Below are 15,520 nucleotides of genomic sequence, written 5' to 3'. Positions count from 1 at the left end.
AGAGGCCAAAATGATGATGTATGTTTATTGTTCTTCACATTTAATGATGATGATGATGATAATAATACACTCCATTCCATAAGCGTTCACTCAAACCAATTAAAGCACTTGTTCTGCTTAACTCAAAGTCTACCTCTCATGTTTTTATTTGTCTGTACTGTATTTATTCCTTTATGTAATGTTTGTTTTACACTGATGCTCTGTTTTTGAAGTAACACATTACTAGTTAATTCTCAGCCTCTGCTACGAAGTGTTCTCATCACTCTTAAATGAACAAAGGAGTTCTGCAGGGTTTAATTATGGAGCCACGCTTTTTGTTAATTAGTTTAATTATTTATTCATTAACCTCGTGCATCGGTTTTATCTCCAATTAAATAACTCGCCGTTTCCTCTGATAGAAACGAAAACATTTTAACCATCTGTAACAATTTAATCACATTTGGAGAACAATGGGTGCCATTTTTTTAAAAAGATGAATGAAAAACGCAAGGTGTTGAAAATAAATCCGCTTAGTTTTTATTTTTTAATGTTTTTTTTGTTTGCTGATTCATAAAAAAAACAAAAGTAACAGAGGTTTAATATATATATATATATATATATATATATATATATATATATATATATATATATATATATATATATGTATATATATGTATATATATGTATATATATATATGTATATATATGTATATATGTATATATATATATATATATGTATATATATATATATATATATATATTAAAATATTTGATCTTAATCTAAATTCCTGTGGCGTATAAAGCAGCAAAATGTCGCATTTTTAAAAAATCATTGCGTCACTAACGTATTTAAATAAAGCTAAAAATAATAATGAGATTGTAGCGACGTGCTTTAAACCGTCTAATGCATAATTTATTGCAGTCAGACTGCAGTGGTGCCCAAACACACACCTTATATAAAATATGAGGGACAATCCGTTTATGGAAAAACGGCAAAATATTGTCTGCGTTTGTTTATTTGTTTTGCAGCTAAATATCAAATAGTCCAGTCATTGTCTCTTCTGCATCTAACATATCAAATATCAGAAATAAAAAAGGCTACCGCAGTAGGTGAAAGCGCCATCACATATATTACATTTTGAATTTACAGACACATTTGTGCTTAGAAATATTTATTAAGCGTTTTATTTGCTTTTATTTACACAGAAGGTTAAGCGCAAAAAAGATTAAAAAATAAAAATAAGCAGAAGACATACCTTAATGCTGTCATTATACTTTAATTATTCACATTTAAATTTAATTGAATTACAGCCAGCAACATTTTTAAAGCTTTTTTCCCTCCTCAAAAACACCCCGACTTATTTCTTGTATTTATTTATTTAATTATTAATCGCCATGCACGCACCAACACACTCAAAGCAGCCATATTTTCTTTTTTTTTTAACCTGTTTAAAATTAATGCTGTATTTTTTTTAAAAATATATATTTTAATTTTAAATAAAGTATGTTTTCGTTCTGTTTGGAGAAAAAGACGGTGTGTAGTTTTGCAACAGGCTACACTGCACAATTGGTTAAATGCCAAGACTGCTACAGAGATAAATGTGATGGGTTTCGATCCTGTTTTGGTTTGTTTATCCGGTTACTATAAATCTACCCATTTTTATTATATGCCGGTATAAACGCGAGAGTTGTAATTTTATTTGTTTGTATCAACACATGGTCTGTATTTAATTATGTCTATCGAAAAAGGAAATCACAGCCGCCCACCTTTTCTCAAGTTCAATTTCCCGGAAAGAAAACATGTACATCGCAGACCTGGAAAATAAAACCAGTGATAAGACTCGTGTGGTTGTATGGAAACAGAAAGGAGAAGGGGTGGAGGTGGTGGTGGTGGTGGAGGCAGCTGCAGCCAGAGCACGTTCAGACCTCCGCTGCGGTGAGAGGCGGAGGCTCATTTGCACCGTCAGTACAATGTGGAGAACAAGCAGAGACAACCCAGCAGACAATAAACAAAGAACTCGCCATGTGCGCTGCAGCTGCTGCACACACATACACACACATGCACACGCACAGCTGAGGTGCAGTGAGAAGTCGCCGCCGCCAGGGGGCAGACTAACCCCTGAAACCATAGCACAGGCTGAGGAATACACTCACTATCCCACGGACACACTGTATCATATTTATTGGTGATTAAAGAAGAATGGATGAGTTAGACGTGATTAAACTGACTCAAATCCATGTGATATCACGCGTCCAGCTTGCTTTAGTGTCCTTGAGCAACACATTAATTCCCTACCATCACCAGGGTGGCTGCTCTGCTGATGGTCCTGACCTTTGACCTCTCTGTTAGTGAGCACAAGAGAATAGTTTCCATGAAATGTCTTTTATTGTATCTTAACAAAACATACAGTGGAAAATATGAGCATATAAAGTCTTATAAAGTTTATATCCTTATATAGGCTGCAGTTATGGCTGACATGCATTTAAAATTAAAGCTGCGGACACAATATAAAAGATGGAAAACTTTTAACAGAATGTGTAGTGTAGTGTGGAGTGAAGTCAGGCCGGCTGGTAGTTCTCTAAACGCTCCAGCAGGACCTCTGAGTAGCCAGGGGAGTAGTACCTGAAACAACACACACACATTTGCTAAGTTTATTCTTCTGTAACCTTATTTCTAATCATGTATTTAATTGTAATTTATTTAGTCTTATTTTATTGTTAAAGCATTTCTAATCAGAATAGATGCTAAAAAAATGTAGCCTATGATCGTTACAGGATAGACAGACTGGGTGGAGGAAGAACACAGTGCTAAAAACTTGCTGCTGAGCCAGCACACGGCTCTGAAATTATGGTCATGTGGTCTGATCAGTCACTCCCAGATTACTGTTTACGTCTCAGTCCTCTTTCAGGCACAGGCAACAAGATATGTGTTCAAGCACGCGTGTATGTGTATACGAATGATAGGGACACACCTGACTATCTCTTCAGGAAAACAGCTGTTGATGGCGTTAATGTGCTCCTGCAGAGCGGAGCCGGGCTCAGCCTGGATCTCTTGCACTTTCTTCAGCCCTCCACTGGTCACAAACAGACGGCGAGCCTTGTTGTCATGAGGCAGCACCTTGGAGGAAAGGGGAGATAAGAATGTATAGCACAAATATAAAATCTTAAAACCTGACACTGGTTTTGATTTTTAAAATGCACTGTAAAATGCAGATCATGCTCACCTTGCTGAACTGGCAGACGACGTGTTTGAGGATGTTGCTCGGGGCGTCGTAGAGGAGGGGCTCCAGACCCGGCAGGTAGGTGCACTTCTGCAGAACACTCTTCAGAGCCCTCTTACTCTGGAAATCATAAGAGGAATTAAATATACTGCATACAGTCATACACCGTTCCCCTTTCAGCCTTTTACCAAGTGACCTTTGACACCAGCTGACCTCTGACTCAGTGCATTGAAAGCCATCACAGATACTAATTATGTTCCCTCACTGTAAGTGTGAGCTGATGAAATATGACAGAGTATACAGACATTTGTTGAGATCTCTTATTACACTTAATTATGGCATACTATAGTGACATTTTTTATAACATACTATACTATGACAACTTTTGTTAAAAAAAAAAAAAAAAAAAAAAATTACAGCAGACTAACCCATAACTTTTTAAGACACTTTTTCCCCATACTTTATGATGAAAAATTTAAAGGCATACTTTTCTATTACATCTTTATGACACTATTTTTTATGAAGAACTACACTATGGCATTTTTTGTGACGTACTTCACTATGAAATTTTCTTATGACACTTTTTATGACACTTATCTGTGACACTTTTTGACAAACATTTTGACACACTTTGATGGCATACTATACTGACGTTTTTTATGATACTTTTTTACGACATACTTGGGTGTGACTTTTTTTGCATGACAAACAATATTATGAATGTTTTATGACATACGATATTGTGATTTTTTTTGTAACATACTATGACATTTTTGACATACATTATTATCACAGTTTTTGAATACTACTATACTATGACTTTTTTTTCATGATTTTGGATGATATACTATACTATGATGTTTTTTTCATGATTTTGGACGACATACTATACTATGACTTTTTTCATGATTATGGACGACATACTATACTATGATGTTTTTTTCATGATGTTGGATGACATACTATACGATGATGTTTTTTTCATGATTTTGGACAACATACTATACTATGACTTTTTTTCATGATTATGGACGACATACTATACTATGATGTTTTTTTCATGATGTTGGATGACATACTATACGATGATGTTTTTTCCTGGTTTTGGACGACGTACTATACTATGACGTCTTTTCATGATTTTGGACTACGTATTATACTATGATGTTTTTTCATGATTTTGGATGACATACTATACTATGATGTTTTTTCATGATTTTGGATGACATACTATACTATGATGTTTTTTCATGATTTTGGACTACGTATTATACTATGATGTTTTTTCATGATTTTGGACGACATACTATACTATGACTTTTTTATGATTTTGGACGACATCCTATAGTATGATGTTTTTTCCTGGTTTTGGACGACATACTATACTATGGTGTTTTTTTCATGATTTTGGACGACATACTATACTATGATGTTTTTTCATGATTTTGGACTACGTATTATACTATGATGTTTTTTCATGATTTTGGACGACATACTATACTATGACTTTTTTATGATTTTGGACGACACCCTATAGTATGATGTTTTTTCCTGGTTTTGGACAACATACTATACTATATTGTTTTTTCACGATTTTGGACGACATCCTATACAATGATGTTTTTTTTCTTGATTTTGGACGACATACTATACTATGACTTTTTTTTCATGACTTTGGACGACATACTATACTATGACTTTTTTCATGTTTTTGGACAACATACTATACTATTACCTTTTTCTTGATTTTGAACAACATACTATACTATGTTGTTTTTTCATGATTTTGGACAACATACTATACTATGACTTTTTTTTCATGATTTTGGACGACATACTATACTATGTTGTTTTTTCATGATTTTGGACAACAGACTATACTATGACTTTTTTCATGATTTTGGACGACATATTATGCTATGACTTTTTTCATGTTTTTGCACGACATACTATACTATGACTTTTTTCATGATTTTGGACTACGTATTATACTATGAAGTTTTTTCATGATTTTGGACGACACACTATACTATGACTTTTTTTATGATTTTGGACGACATACCATAGTATGATGTTTTTTCCTGGTTATGGACGACATACTATACTATGACTTTTTTCATGTTTTTGCACGACATACTATACTATGACATTTTTTTCATGATTTTGGATGACATATTATACTATGATGTCTTTTCATGATTTTGGACGACATACCATAGTATGATGTCTTTTCCTGGTTTTGGACAAAGTACTATACTATGACGTTTTTTCATGATTTTGGACGACATACTACTATGTTGTTTTTTCATGATTTCGGACGACATCCTATACAATGATGTTTTTTTTCTTGATTTTGGACGACATACTATACTATGACTTTTTTTTCATGATTTTGGACAACATACTATACTATGACTTTTTTTTCATGACTTTGGACGACATACTATACTATGACTTTTTTCATGTTTTTGGACAACATACTATACTATGACTTTTTTCATGATTTTGGACGACATACTATACTATGTTGTTTTTTCATGATTTTGGACAACATACTATACTATGACTTTTTTTATGATTTTGGACGACATACTATACTATAACTTTTTTTTCATGACTTTCGACAACATACTATACTATGACTTTTTTCATGTTTTTGGACAACATACTATACTATGACTTTTTTCATGATTTTGGACGACATACTATACTATGACCTTTTTCTTGATTTTGAACAACATACTATACTATGTTGTTTTTTCATGATTTTGGACGACATACTATACTATGACTTTTTTTATGATTTTGGACGACATACCATAGTATGATGTTTTTTCCTGGTTTTGGACGACGTACTATACTATGACTTTTTTTCATGAGTTTGGACGACATACTATACTATGACTTTTTTCATGTTTTTGCACGACATACTATACTATGACATTTTTTTCATGATTTTGGACGACATACTATACTATGTTGTTTTTTCACGATTTCGGACGACATCCTATACAATGATGGTTTTTTTCTTGATTTTGGACGACATACTATACTATGACTTTTTTTTCATGATTTTGGACGACATACTATACTATGACCTTTTTCATGATTTTGGACGACATACTATACTATGACTGTTTTTTCATGTTTTGGACGACATACTATACTATGACCTTTTTCTTGATTTTGAACAACATACTATACTATGTTGTTTTTTCATGATTTTGGACGACATACTATACTATGACTTTTTTTCATGATCTTGGACGACATACTATACTATGACTGTTTTTTCATGTTTTTGGACGACATACTATACTATGACCTTTTTCTTGATTTTGAACAACATACTATACTATGTTGTTTTTTCATGATTTTGGACAACATAGTATACTATGACTTTTTTCATGATTTTGGACAACATACTATACTATGACTTTTTTCATGATTTTGAACAACATACTATACTATTGTTTTTTCATGATTTTAGACGACATACTATACTATGACTTTTTTCATGATTTTGGACTACATACTATACTATGTTGTTTTTTCATGATTTTGGACAACATACTATACTATGACTTTTTTTCATGATTATGGACGACATACTATACTATGATGTTTTTTTCATGATTTTGGACGACATACTATGCTATGACTTTTTTCATGTTTTTGCACGACATACTATACTATGACATTTTTTTCATGATTTTGGACGACATACTATACTATGTTGTTTTTTCACGATTTCGGACGACATCCTATACAATGATGTTTTTTTCCTTGATTTTGGACGACATACTATACTATGACTTTTTTTTCATGATTTTGGAAGACATACTATACTATGACGTTTTTCATGATTTTGGACGACATACCTTACTATGACTTTTTTTTCATGATTTTGGACGACATACTATATACTATGACTTTTTTCATGATTTTGGACGACATACGATACTACTACTTTTTTTCATGATTTCGCACAACATATTATACTTTTTTTTTGACATACTGTACTATGACATTTTTTGACATTCCATGCTATGACTTTTTTTTTTACATACTATACCATGACACTTTTATGACATACTATACTATAACAATTTAATGACATATTATCGTATGACTTTTTGGTATTCTATACTATGACTTTTTGTACATATTACACTATCATATTTTTTGACATACTATACTATGACTTTTTTTATGATTTTGGACGACATACTATGCTATGATGTTTTTTTTCATGATTTTGGATGACATACTATACTACGTTGTTTTTTCACGATTTCGGACGACATACTATACCATGATGTTTTTTCATGATTTTGGATGACATACTATACTATGACTTTTTTTTGGTTTTGGACAACATAGTATACTATGATGTTTTCTTATGATTTTGGACGACATACTATACTATGACTTTTTTTTCATGATTTTGGACAACATACGATACTATGGCTTTTTTTTCATGATTTTGGACGACATACTATACTATGACTTTTTTCATGATTTTGGACGACATACGATACTATTACTTTTTTTCATGATTTCGCACAACATTTCATACTTTTTTTTTTGACATACTGTACTATAACATTTTTTGACATTCCATGCTATGACTTTTTTTTACATACTATACCATGACACTTTTATGACATACTATACTATAACAATTTAATGACATATTATCGTATGACTTTTTGGTATTCTATACTATGACTTTTTGTACATATTACACTATCATATTTTTTGACATACTATACTATGACTTTTTTTTATGATTTTGGACGACATACTATGCTATGATGTTTTTTCATGATTTTGGACGACATACTATACTATGATGTTTTTTTATGATTTTGGACGACATACTATACTATGATGTTTTTTTGCATGATTTTGGACGACATACTATACTATGATGTTTTGTCATGATTGTGGACGTCATACTATACTATGATTTTTTTCATGATTTTGGACGACATACTATACTATGATGGTTTTTTTCAAGATTTTGGACGACATTATACTATGATGTTTTTTCATGATTTTGGACGACATACTATACTATGATGGGTTTTTTCATGATTTTGGACGATATTATACTATGACTTTTTTTTCATGATTTTGGACGACATACTATACTATGTTGTTTTTTCATGATTTTGGACGACATGCTATACTATGATGTTTTTTCATGATTTTGGACGACATACTATACTATGACTTTTTTCATGATTTTGGACGACATACTATACTATGCTGTTTTTTTTCATGATTTTCGAGAACATACTATACTACGTTGTTTTTTCACGATTTCGGACGACACGCTATACTATGATTTTTTTTTTTCATGATTTTGGACAACATACTATACTATGACTTTTTTTCATAATTTTGGACGACATACGATACTATGATGTTTTTTCATGATTTTGGACAACATACTATATTATGACTTTTTTCATGATTTTGGACATCATACTATACTATGATGTTTTTTCATGATTTTAGATGACATACATATGACTTTTTTATGATTTTGGACGACATACTATACTATGATGTTTTTTCATGATTTTGGACGACATACTATACTATGATGGTTTTTTTCATGATTTTGGACGACATACTATATTATGTTGTTTTTTCACGATTTCGGATGACATACTACACTATGACTTTTTTCGTGATTTTGGACGACATACGATACTACTACTTTTTTTCATGATTTCGCACAACATATTATACTTTTTTTTTGACATACTGTACTATGACATTTTTTGACATTCCATGCTATGACTTTTTTTTTACATACTATACCATGACACTTTTATGACACACTATACTATAACAATTTAATGACATATTATCGTATGACTTTTTGGTATTCTATACTATGACTTTTTGTGCATATTACACTATCATATTTTTCAACATACTATACTATGACTTTTTTTATGATTTTGGACGACATACTATGCTATGACTGTGTTTTTATGATTTTGGACGACATACTATACTATGATGTTTTTTTGCATGATTTTGGACGACATACTATACTATGATGTTTTTTCATGATTTTGGACGTCATACTATACTATGACTTTTTTTTCATGATTTTGGATGACATACTATAGTATGATGGGTTTTTCATCATTTTGGACGCCATACTATACTATGATGGTTTTTTAACAATATAATGACAATTTAATGACATATTATCGTATGACTTTTTGGTATTCTATACTATGACTTTTTGTACTTTTTTGACATACTATACTGTGACTTTTTTATACACATTACAGTATGACTTTTTTGAACATTTTTTTTTAACACACTATACTATGACTTTTTGGTTTTCTATACTATGACTTTTTGTACATATTACACTATCATATTTTTTGACATACTATACTGTGACTTTTTTATACGTATTATAGTATGACTTTTTTGAACATACTATACTATGACATATTTCTGACATACTATACTATGACATTTTTTGACACTTTTTTATGACACACTATACTGTGATATTTTTTGAGTTAATACATTATCAATTGTTCAAGGGAATGCTTCACTATAACATTTTTTGATAATTGTATTATGACATTTCATTGACATGCCATACTATTACATTTTTCATACTATGACATTTTATAATGTGATGTTTTTTGTTACATACGATAGTATGATATTTTATGACATGTTATTGTGACTTTATACTGTACAGTATAATATATTAGTAATTTATTTTTAAAGGTATACTATACTGTGACATTTTGTATAAGTCTTTTAATGGCATACTATATTATGATTTCTTTATGACATATTACATTAACAGCATAGTACACAATGACTTTTTTACAGCGTATAGTATGCCACAAAGATATGTTTTCATCATTTGCAGTTCATATCTGTATTTGGTAGTGTTTTCTCTATTTGCATCATCTTTGTCTAAATGCTGCACATGTGCTGTCAAATTGGTGGATATGTTTTCTTAGTTTGCTTGTGTTTTGTATATTTGTGGGCCCATGTGTTTTCTTGATTTGCTGTGCATTGAGCTTTCATGGCCTCTGTATTATTAGGTAAAACTAAAATTTAGATATCCAAAATCTGTCTGTATTTGAGAGGTGAAGCATGAGCAAAGAGTTTCACTATGTATTCAGTTGTGACACCAACATTACACACAGTCACTGCAAATCAACCTGCTGAGGTGCGGCTCTTACTTTGGCCTGCAGGTCCTCTGAGCTGCTGGCGTCCATGTAGAGCTCCAACAGTTTGGTCAGGAGGTTAGAGGTGGCCACGGCCTTTGCGTGCTCAGGGGTGTGATGTCCTATCTGGCCAATGGACCAGGCTGTGGCCGCCTTGATGTGATGCTCATGCTCCTCGGACAGACACAGGGCCAGCTGTGGCACCCCCTGCAGGACAGGAGAATATACACCACAAAGGTTTGGTGAATATGACCTACATACTGGACCTGAAGGAATGTCTCTGGTTTTAGTGGTGGGTTTAGCTGTCACATGACTTGTCAAGGGAAATCAGGAGAGAGATTAACACCTTGGAGAGAATGACAGCCATGGCAAGGTTCTCACTGTGAGCCGCCACATATCCCAGCATCATGATCCCCGGCAACCGCAGGTTTCCACGGCAATCACCCAGATAGTCGATCACAGCGGCCATGCCACCACAATTCACAATCAACTGGGACAGCTGGAAACACAGACACGGATTACTCTGTGTCCTGATGTGCATAGTTGTGCCTACAGGTGTGACTGTGTGCAGTACCTCTGGTGTGTGTTTCACCACCTCCCTCATCAGAGTGCTGACGTTCTTCTTGACATACTCATCTGGATCTTTGAGGCAGGTCACTGCTGCAGGGAAGATCTCAGCCTCGACCACCATCTCTGCCAGGTTGACTGAGTGCTTACTGATCTGACTGAGGGCCGAGAACACCTGCCTCTGGATGGAGCCAAAAACATGTGTCAATTATTTTTAGAGGTCATTCACAGTTTTGGAAATTCAATTACAGCTTCATGTTGTATATTTCGAAATCAAGCAGCCATGTTGCTGTTTGTAATAAATATCTAGTAATTATGCTTGCTATACTTGGATATTACATTTTTAATTCAATTTACTATCTGTGTAAAATCAACCTGCAGCTAATGTTATCATATAAACCTTGACCCTGGTTGCCAAAAGTTTTCTTTATATTTTAAAGATTTTTTTTCAAGTATAGGTGCCACTTTTTGCTCAGATTTAATCACTGTTTCAGGCTTTTCTACGACTGATAAAAACCTGAGTCCTGTATGATTGCGTTGCTTGCAGGACCTACAACATGTCAGTGTGATTTTGCTTTTCAATCCCACTATCATGGCAGTTTTTACTGCTGTTTACTCAAATATTTTGAGTAACTTCAGTGATAGTTTGTACTTAATGTGACCCAAAATACTAAAAGAATATTATAAATGTTTCTTATTCATGACAAACATTTTCAACTCTGTATTTTCAATAAAATTATATTGAAAAGAAAATGTACTTAATCACTTTAATTACCAACAAATCACAACATGAAATTCTGTCATGGCAAAAGGTTTGTTAAAAAGGTGAATGAAGAGAAAACAGGACAAATAGATGGGAAAAGAAAAAGAACGGATAAAGCCTCATAGAAATCATAAAGTAAAGATATACATAAATTAAGACAGTATCTCTATTTTTAAAATAGAAATATTGCAAATCTGCTCTGAAGGGTCCTGCTATAATCATTCATTCATATTATGTAATAAACTGACAGTAATTTAATTTAATAGGAAAATGACATCATCAAGAAAATAATTTCTATTTAAAACACAGCCTTAAGCTTTCATAATCAAAAAAATAGTGGGCACTTAGGTTACACAAATAATTAGCAATTTAGCATGCATGTCTCAGGTATTGGCTATTTTTTGTTGGCTTATTTGGCAAACACTGTTATAAAGAAAGATTTAGGATTTAGAAAATATTTTTTAGAATATATGAATATATATATATATTTAAACAAAATCAAAAATATTTTAAAGAAATACATTTTAAAAATAAGATTTAGAAAACTTATAATTTACTGTAATTTCATAAATTCACCCATGGGCGTTGGTATTTAAAGTTTTTTCAGTCATGCCATCATACATCATTAGCTGTGTTAAACCAGCAGCCGTTCTCTCAGCTGGCCTACCTTGAGTTTGGCGTCTGGGTTGAGGATCATCTGTGCCAGGTGTGCGATGGCACCACTGTCCACCACCGTCTGGGCCAGCTCTGGTGTGTGCTTGGAGATGTCACTGAGGGTGGAAGCTGCGATGCGTTTGGTGGCCAACTCGGGCTCCTGAAGACAAAACACCAGCAGAGGGACAGCACCCGCATCCACAACTGCCTGAGACAACGCTGCACAGTGATGGAGAGAGGTGGGGAACATGAATATAGGCACATAAAGGAGAATGATAGTAGGAAATCTTACAAAAATGTGTCTTTAAACCAAAGGGTTTCCTTACATGCGTTGTGTCGTGCGATGTAGCCGAGAGCCCAGGCAGCAGCCTCCTTCACCCCGGGGTCAAACTCATCAAAGCAGAGAACCAGGGCATCAACTCCCCCACAGGCCACCACAGCCTGAGCCAGCTCGGGGGAGTGTTTAGCAACTGCACGCAACACAAACGCTGCGGCCTTCTTATAGAACCTCTGCATACAAATACAAACACACATTTATTTACATTGCCCAAAATGAGGATTAATCTGACATCAGACTTTAATTAGGACTAAGATACTGTGATGATATGATGACAAATTTCCATGTAAAACCTGGAATGAGATTTGATTTCTCTCCCCTGTTCTTTAGAATTTTTTTGTCTTTTTTGTTTTAAACTGATAAATAGTTTAAATTTGTTAAGTAGAGCTTTTCCTGTACCAAATGTTGTTGAGTAAAACTAAGAATAATTGCAAAAAACAACATTTTTTTTTGTTGACAGAAACATATTAAACTCCTAACACTGGCTTTCACATTTGCGGAAGGTGACAAGATATGTACATCACCATTAATTATTGTTTTCACACCAAAAAAATATGCAATCATTTCCCCACAAACTTCATTCACAGATAGAGAAACGTGTGTTATATCTCACATAGCTTGTATTTTGGATCATTTACTGCAGGAAAATCCAGCTCTTAAAATCATGGTTGTGAACAGTTCTGATAAAATTAGTAAAGCACTGAGGTATCGAACAGATAAAATAAGTCTAAGTGTGTTTTTTGAGCTGTTAAAAAAAGTGTGTTGTCAACCCACCTCTAAAAGATACAGAGCCATTTCAAACAGATTCTTTCTAAATGTTTTAACTCAGATTTTTCACTGAAGTGTCATTTAATTCTGCATAAAATGTCAGATTTTAAGCTTATTATATGAGCCTGCATTGCCCCATTAATAGCAAGAACTAAACATTGTCTTCTCTGAGAGGGCTGACAGAGAGAGACAAAGGCCTGGTTGCTCTCATGGTGAGGGGCCCCTAGGTCCTGAAGTAGCCCCCAGGCGAGCTGCCAAGTCAGCCCAAAACACACTCTAACATTCAGAGGGGCTGACCCTGAGGTCCTGCAGGGTCTCTCTCAATTCAATTTAAAAAGCTTCACTGGCATGACACTTCAGGAACAATCAACAACAAAGTATTAATACAAAATCGTAGTTTTAAATTTAAAAGAAAAACATATTAAGTGAAGGAGTAAATGGAAGGCAGAGTGTGATCTGTGAGGAGATGAACTACATGTTGGTGTGTTGGCTGTCTCTGACATATCTGGCTGCATCTGTGGCACTGACGCTATTCTTTTGTAAACTAGCACATGTATGATCAGAGGATACTGACATTCTGCCAGGACAGAGAGTGGACCAGCTGGGGCAGGATGTCCTCCTTCACCACAGCCTCGGCCAGGTCATCACTGTGGTCAGCCAGGCGGCCCAGAGCCAGAGCTGCCGTCTGCTGGATGCTGGGGACCACGTCCAGCATGAGGGGCCGCAGCAGGGACATCACACCTGAAAGGAGAATGGAGGAGTAAACACTGGCAGCTAGAGCTAACACAGTCTCAGTGGTTACAATCCTGTTTCTTACCAGCACTTTGAAGGATGTCTGTGTTCTGAGGTCTGGCTGCCAGATCTGCAACCGTCTGCACAAACTGCATCCTGGATTTCTGATACTGCTCAAACACTGCACACAGACACAAACAGTCAGTTTGGCTTTTAACAGTTCTTTTTGTGGAAAGACCAGCTCACAGATCTCACCTTGGATGATCTGACGTTGACTCATTGTCACCCTGATGGAAAACCTTCCTTAATATGTATCTCCAAATCTTAATGCAGGTTCCCAGGCTGAAAATACACTGAATTTATCACAGGATTCAATGCAGTTTTTCTCCCGGCGGTCTCCAGGTTAGGGTTTGATAGTGTTGTTAAGTGTTGCTAGGCAACAGGCAGGAAGCAGAATGTCGCTCCTGCCAAAGATCGTCTATTGAAAAGATGAATCACCCTGACACTCCCCGAGTCCGCTCGCCCCTCTGCATGTGCTCAGTGTGAGAGCTCTGTGCTGCTTCCTCCTCTCTGCTGCCGCCACAACACAACTGCGGATGTGTCGCACACTGCGGCCACACCGTTGTTCACCACGAGTCACAGGAAAGCAGGACCGTGAGACTGAGGCGGCTGATGGTGTCAAAACGCTGACTACAGTGTGTGCAGGATTCAGACTGTGAGGTGCATTGTTCATTTCAGTTCATGAGATGAGATTTTTCTTCTTCTCTTTTTCAGCTTTTGCCTGCTGCAGGAGTGTGTCCTCAGATGACCCGCCTGAATAACTTCCTCTCTCCTCCTCTGCAGTTTGTAACCCGGTTTAAAAGGAGTGGTTGGTTATGGCCAAAATAATCCTCATCATTATTATTAACATTAAAAAAAATTTTTTTTAATTAAATGTGGGCTGTTGATAGGACCTATTTGTGCTGCCACAGCAAAAAAAAAAAAACACTAAATAAATTTTATTTATATAAATGTAAAATTATATATATGTAAATATATATAGGCTATATATTTTATACATATTTTATTTTTTTTACTGTGACAGATAAATACATAAATAAATAGATAGATATAGGGTGAATTAAGGATGACTGGGACATAAGGTCAAATGAGACAAGATTACTATACAATATATATAAAGTATAAAGTTATAACTATGCAGATTTTACCTATTTGTGCTGTCACAGCAAAAAAAAAGAAAAATAGATTATATATATAATTTTTCATTTTA

The 15,520-nt window shown here is 34.3% G+C and overlaps 1 protein-coding gene across 1 annotated transcript; it reads right to left on the bottom strand.

The window, feature by feature from the left end:
• Window positions 1–2,425: 2,425 nt before the first annotated feature.
• Window positions 2,426–14,657, bottom strand: spag6 (sperm associated antigen 6). Its single transcript, XM_033639126.2, has 11 exons — window positions 14,506–14,657; window positions 14,336–14,431; window positions 14,093–14,259; window positions 12,740–12,923; window positions 12,427–12,632; window positions 11,004–11,177; window positions 10,776–10,928; window positions 10,445–10,636; window positions 3,204–3,320; window positions 2,952–3,097; window positions 2,426–2,602 (listed from the first exon to the last, which is right to left on the bottom strand). The coding sequence occupies exons 1-11, from the start codon at window positions 14,528–14,530 to the stop codon at window positions 2,539–2,541; spliced, it is 1,524 nt and encodes a 507-aa protein (XP_033495017.1). The 5' UTR covers window positions 14,531–14,657; the 3' UTR covers window positions 2,426–2,538.
• Window positions 14,658–15,520: the final 863 nt, after the last annotated feature.

This window comes from Epinephelus lanceolatus, chromosome 20 (genome assembly GCF_041903045.1).
Source record: "Epinephelus lanceolatus isolate andai-2023 chromosome 20, ASM4190304v1, whole genome shotgun sequence".
In the NCBI taxonomy this organism is placed as follows: domain Eukaryota; kingdom Metazoa; phylum Chordata; class Actinopteri; order Perciformes; family Serranidae; genus Epinephelus; species Epinephelus lanceolatus.
Note: the sequence above shows the minus strand (reverse complement) of the source record. Positions and strands in the feature narration are given on the sequence as shown.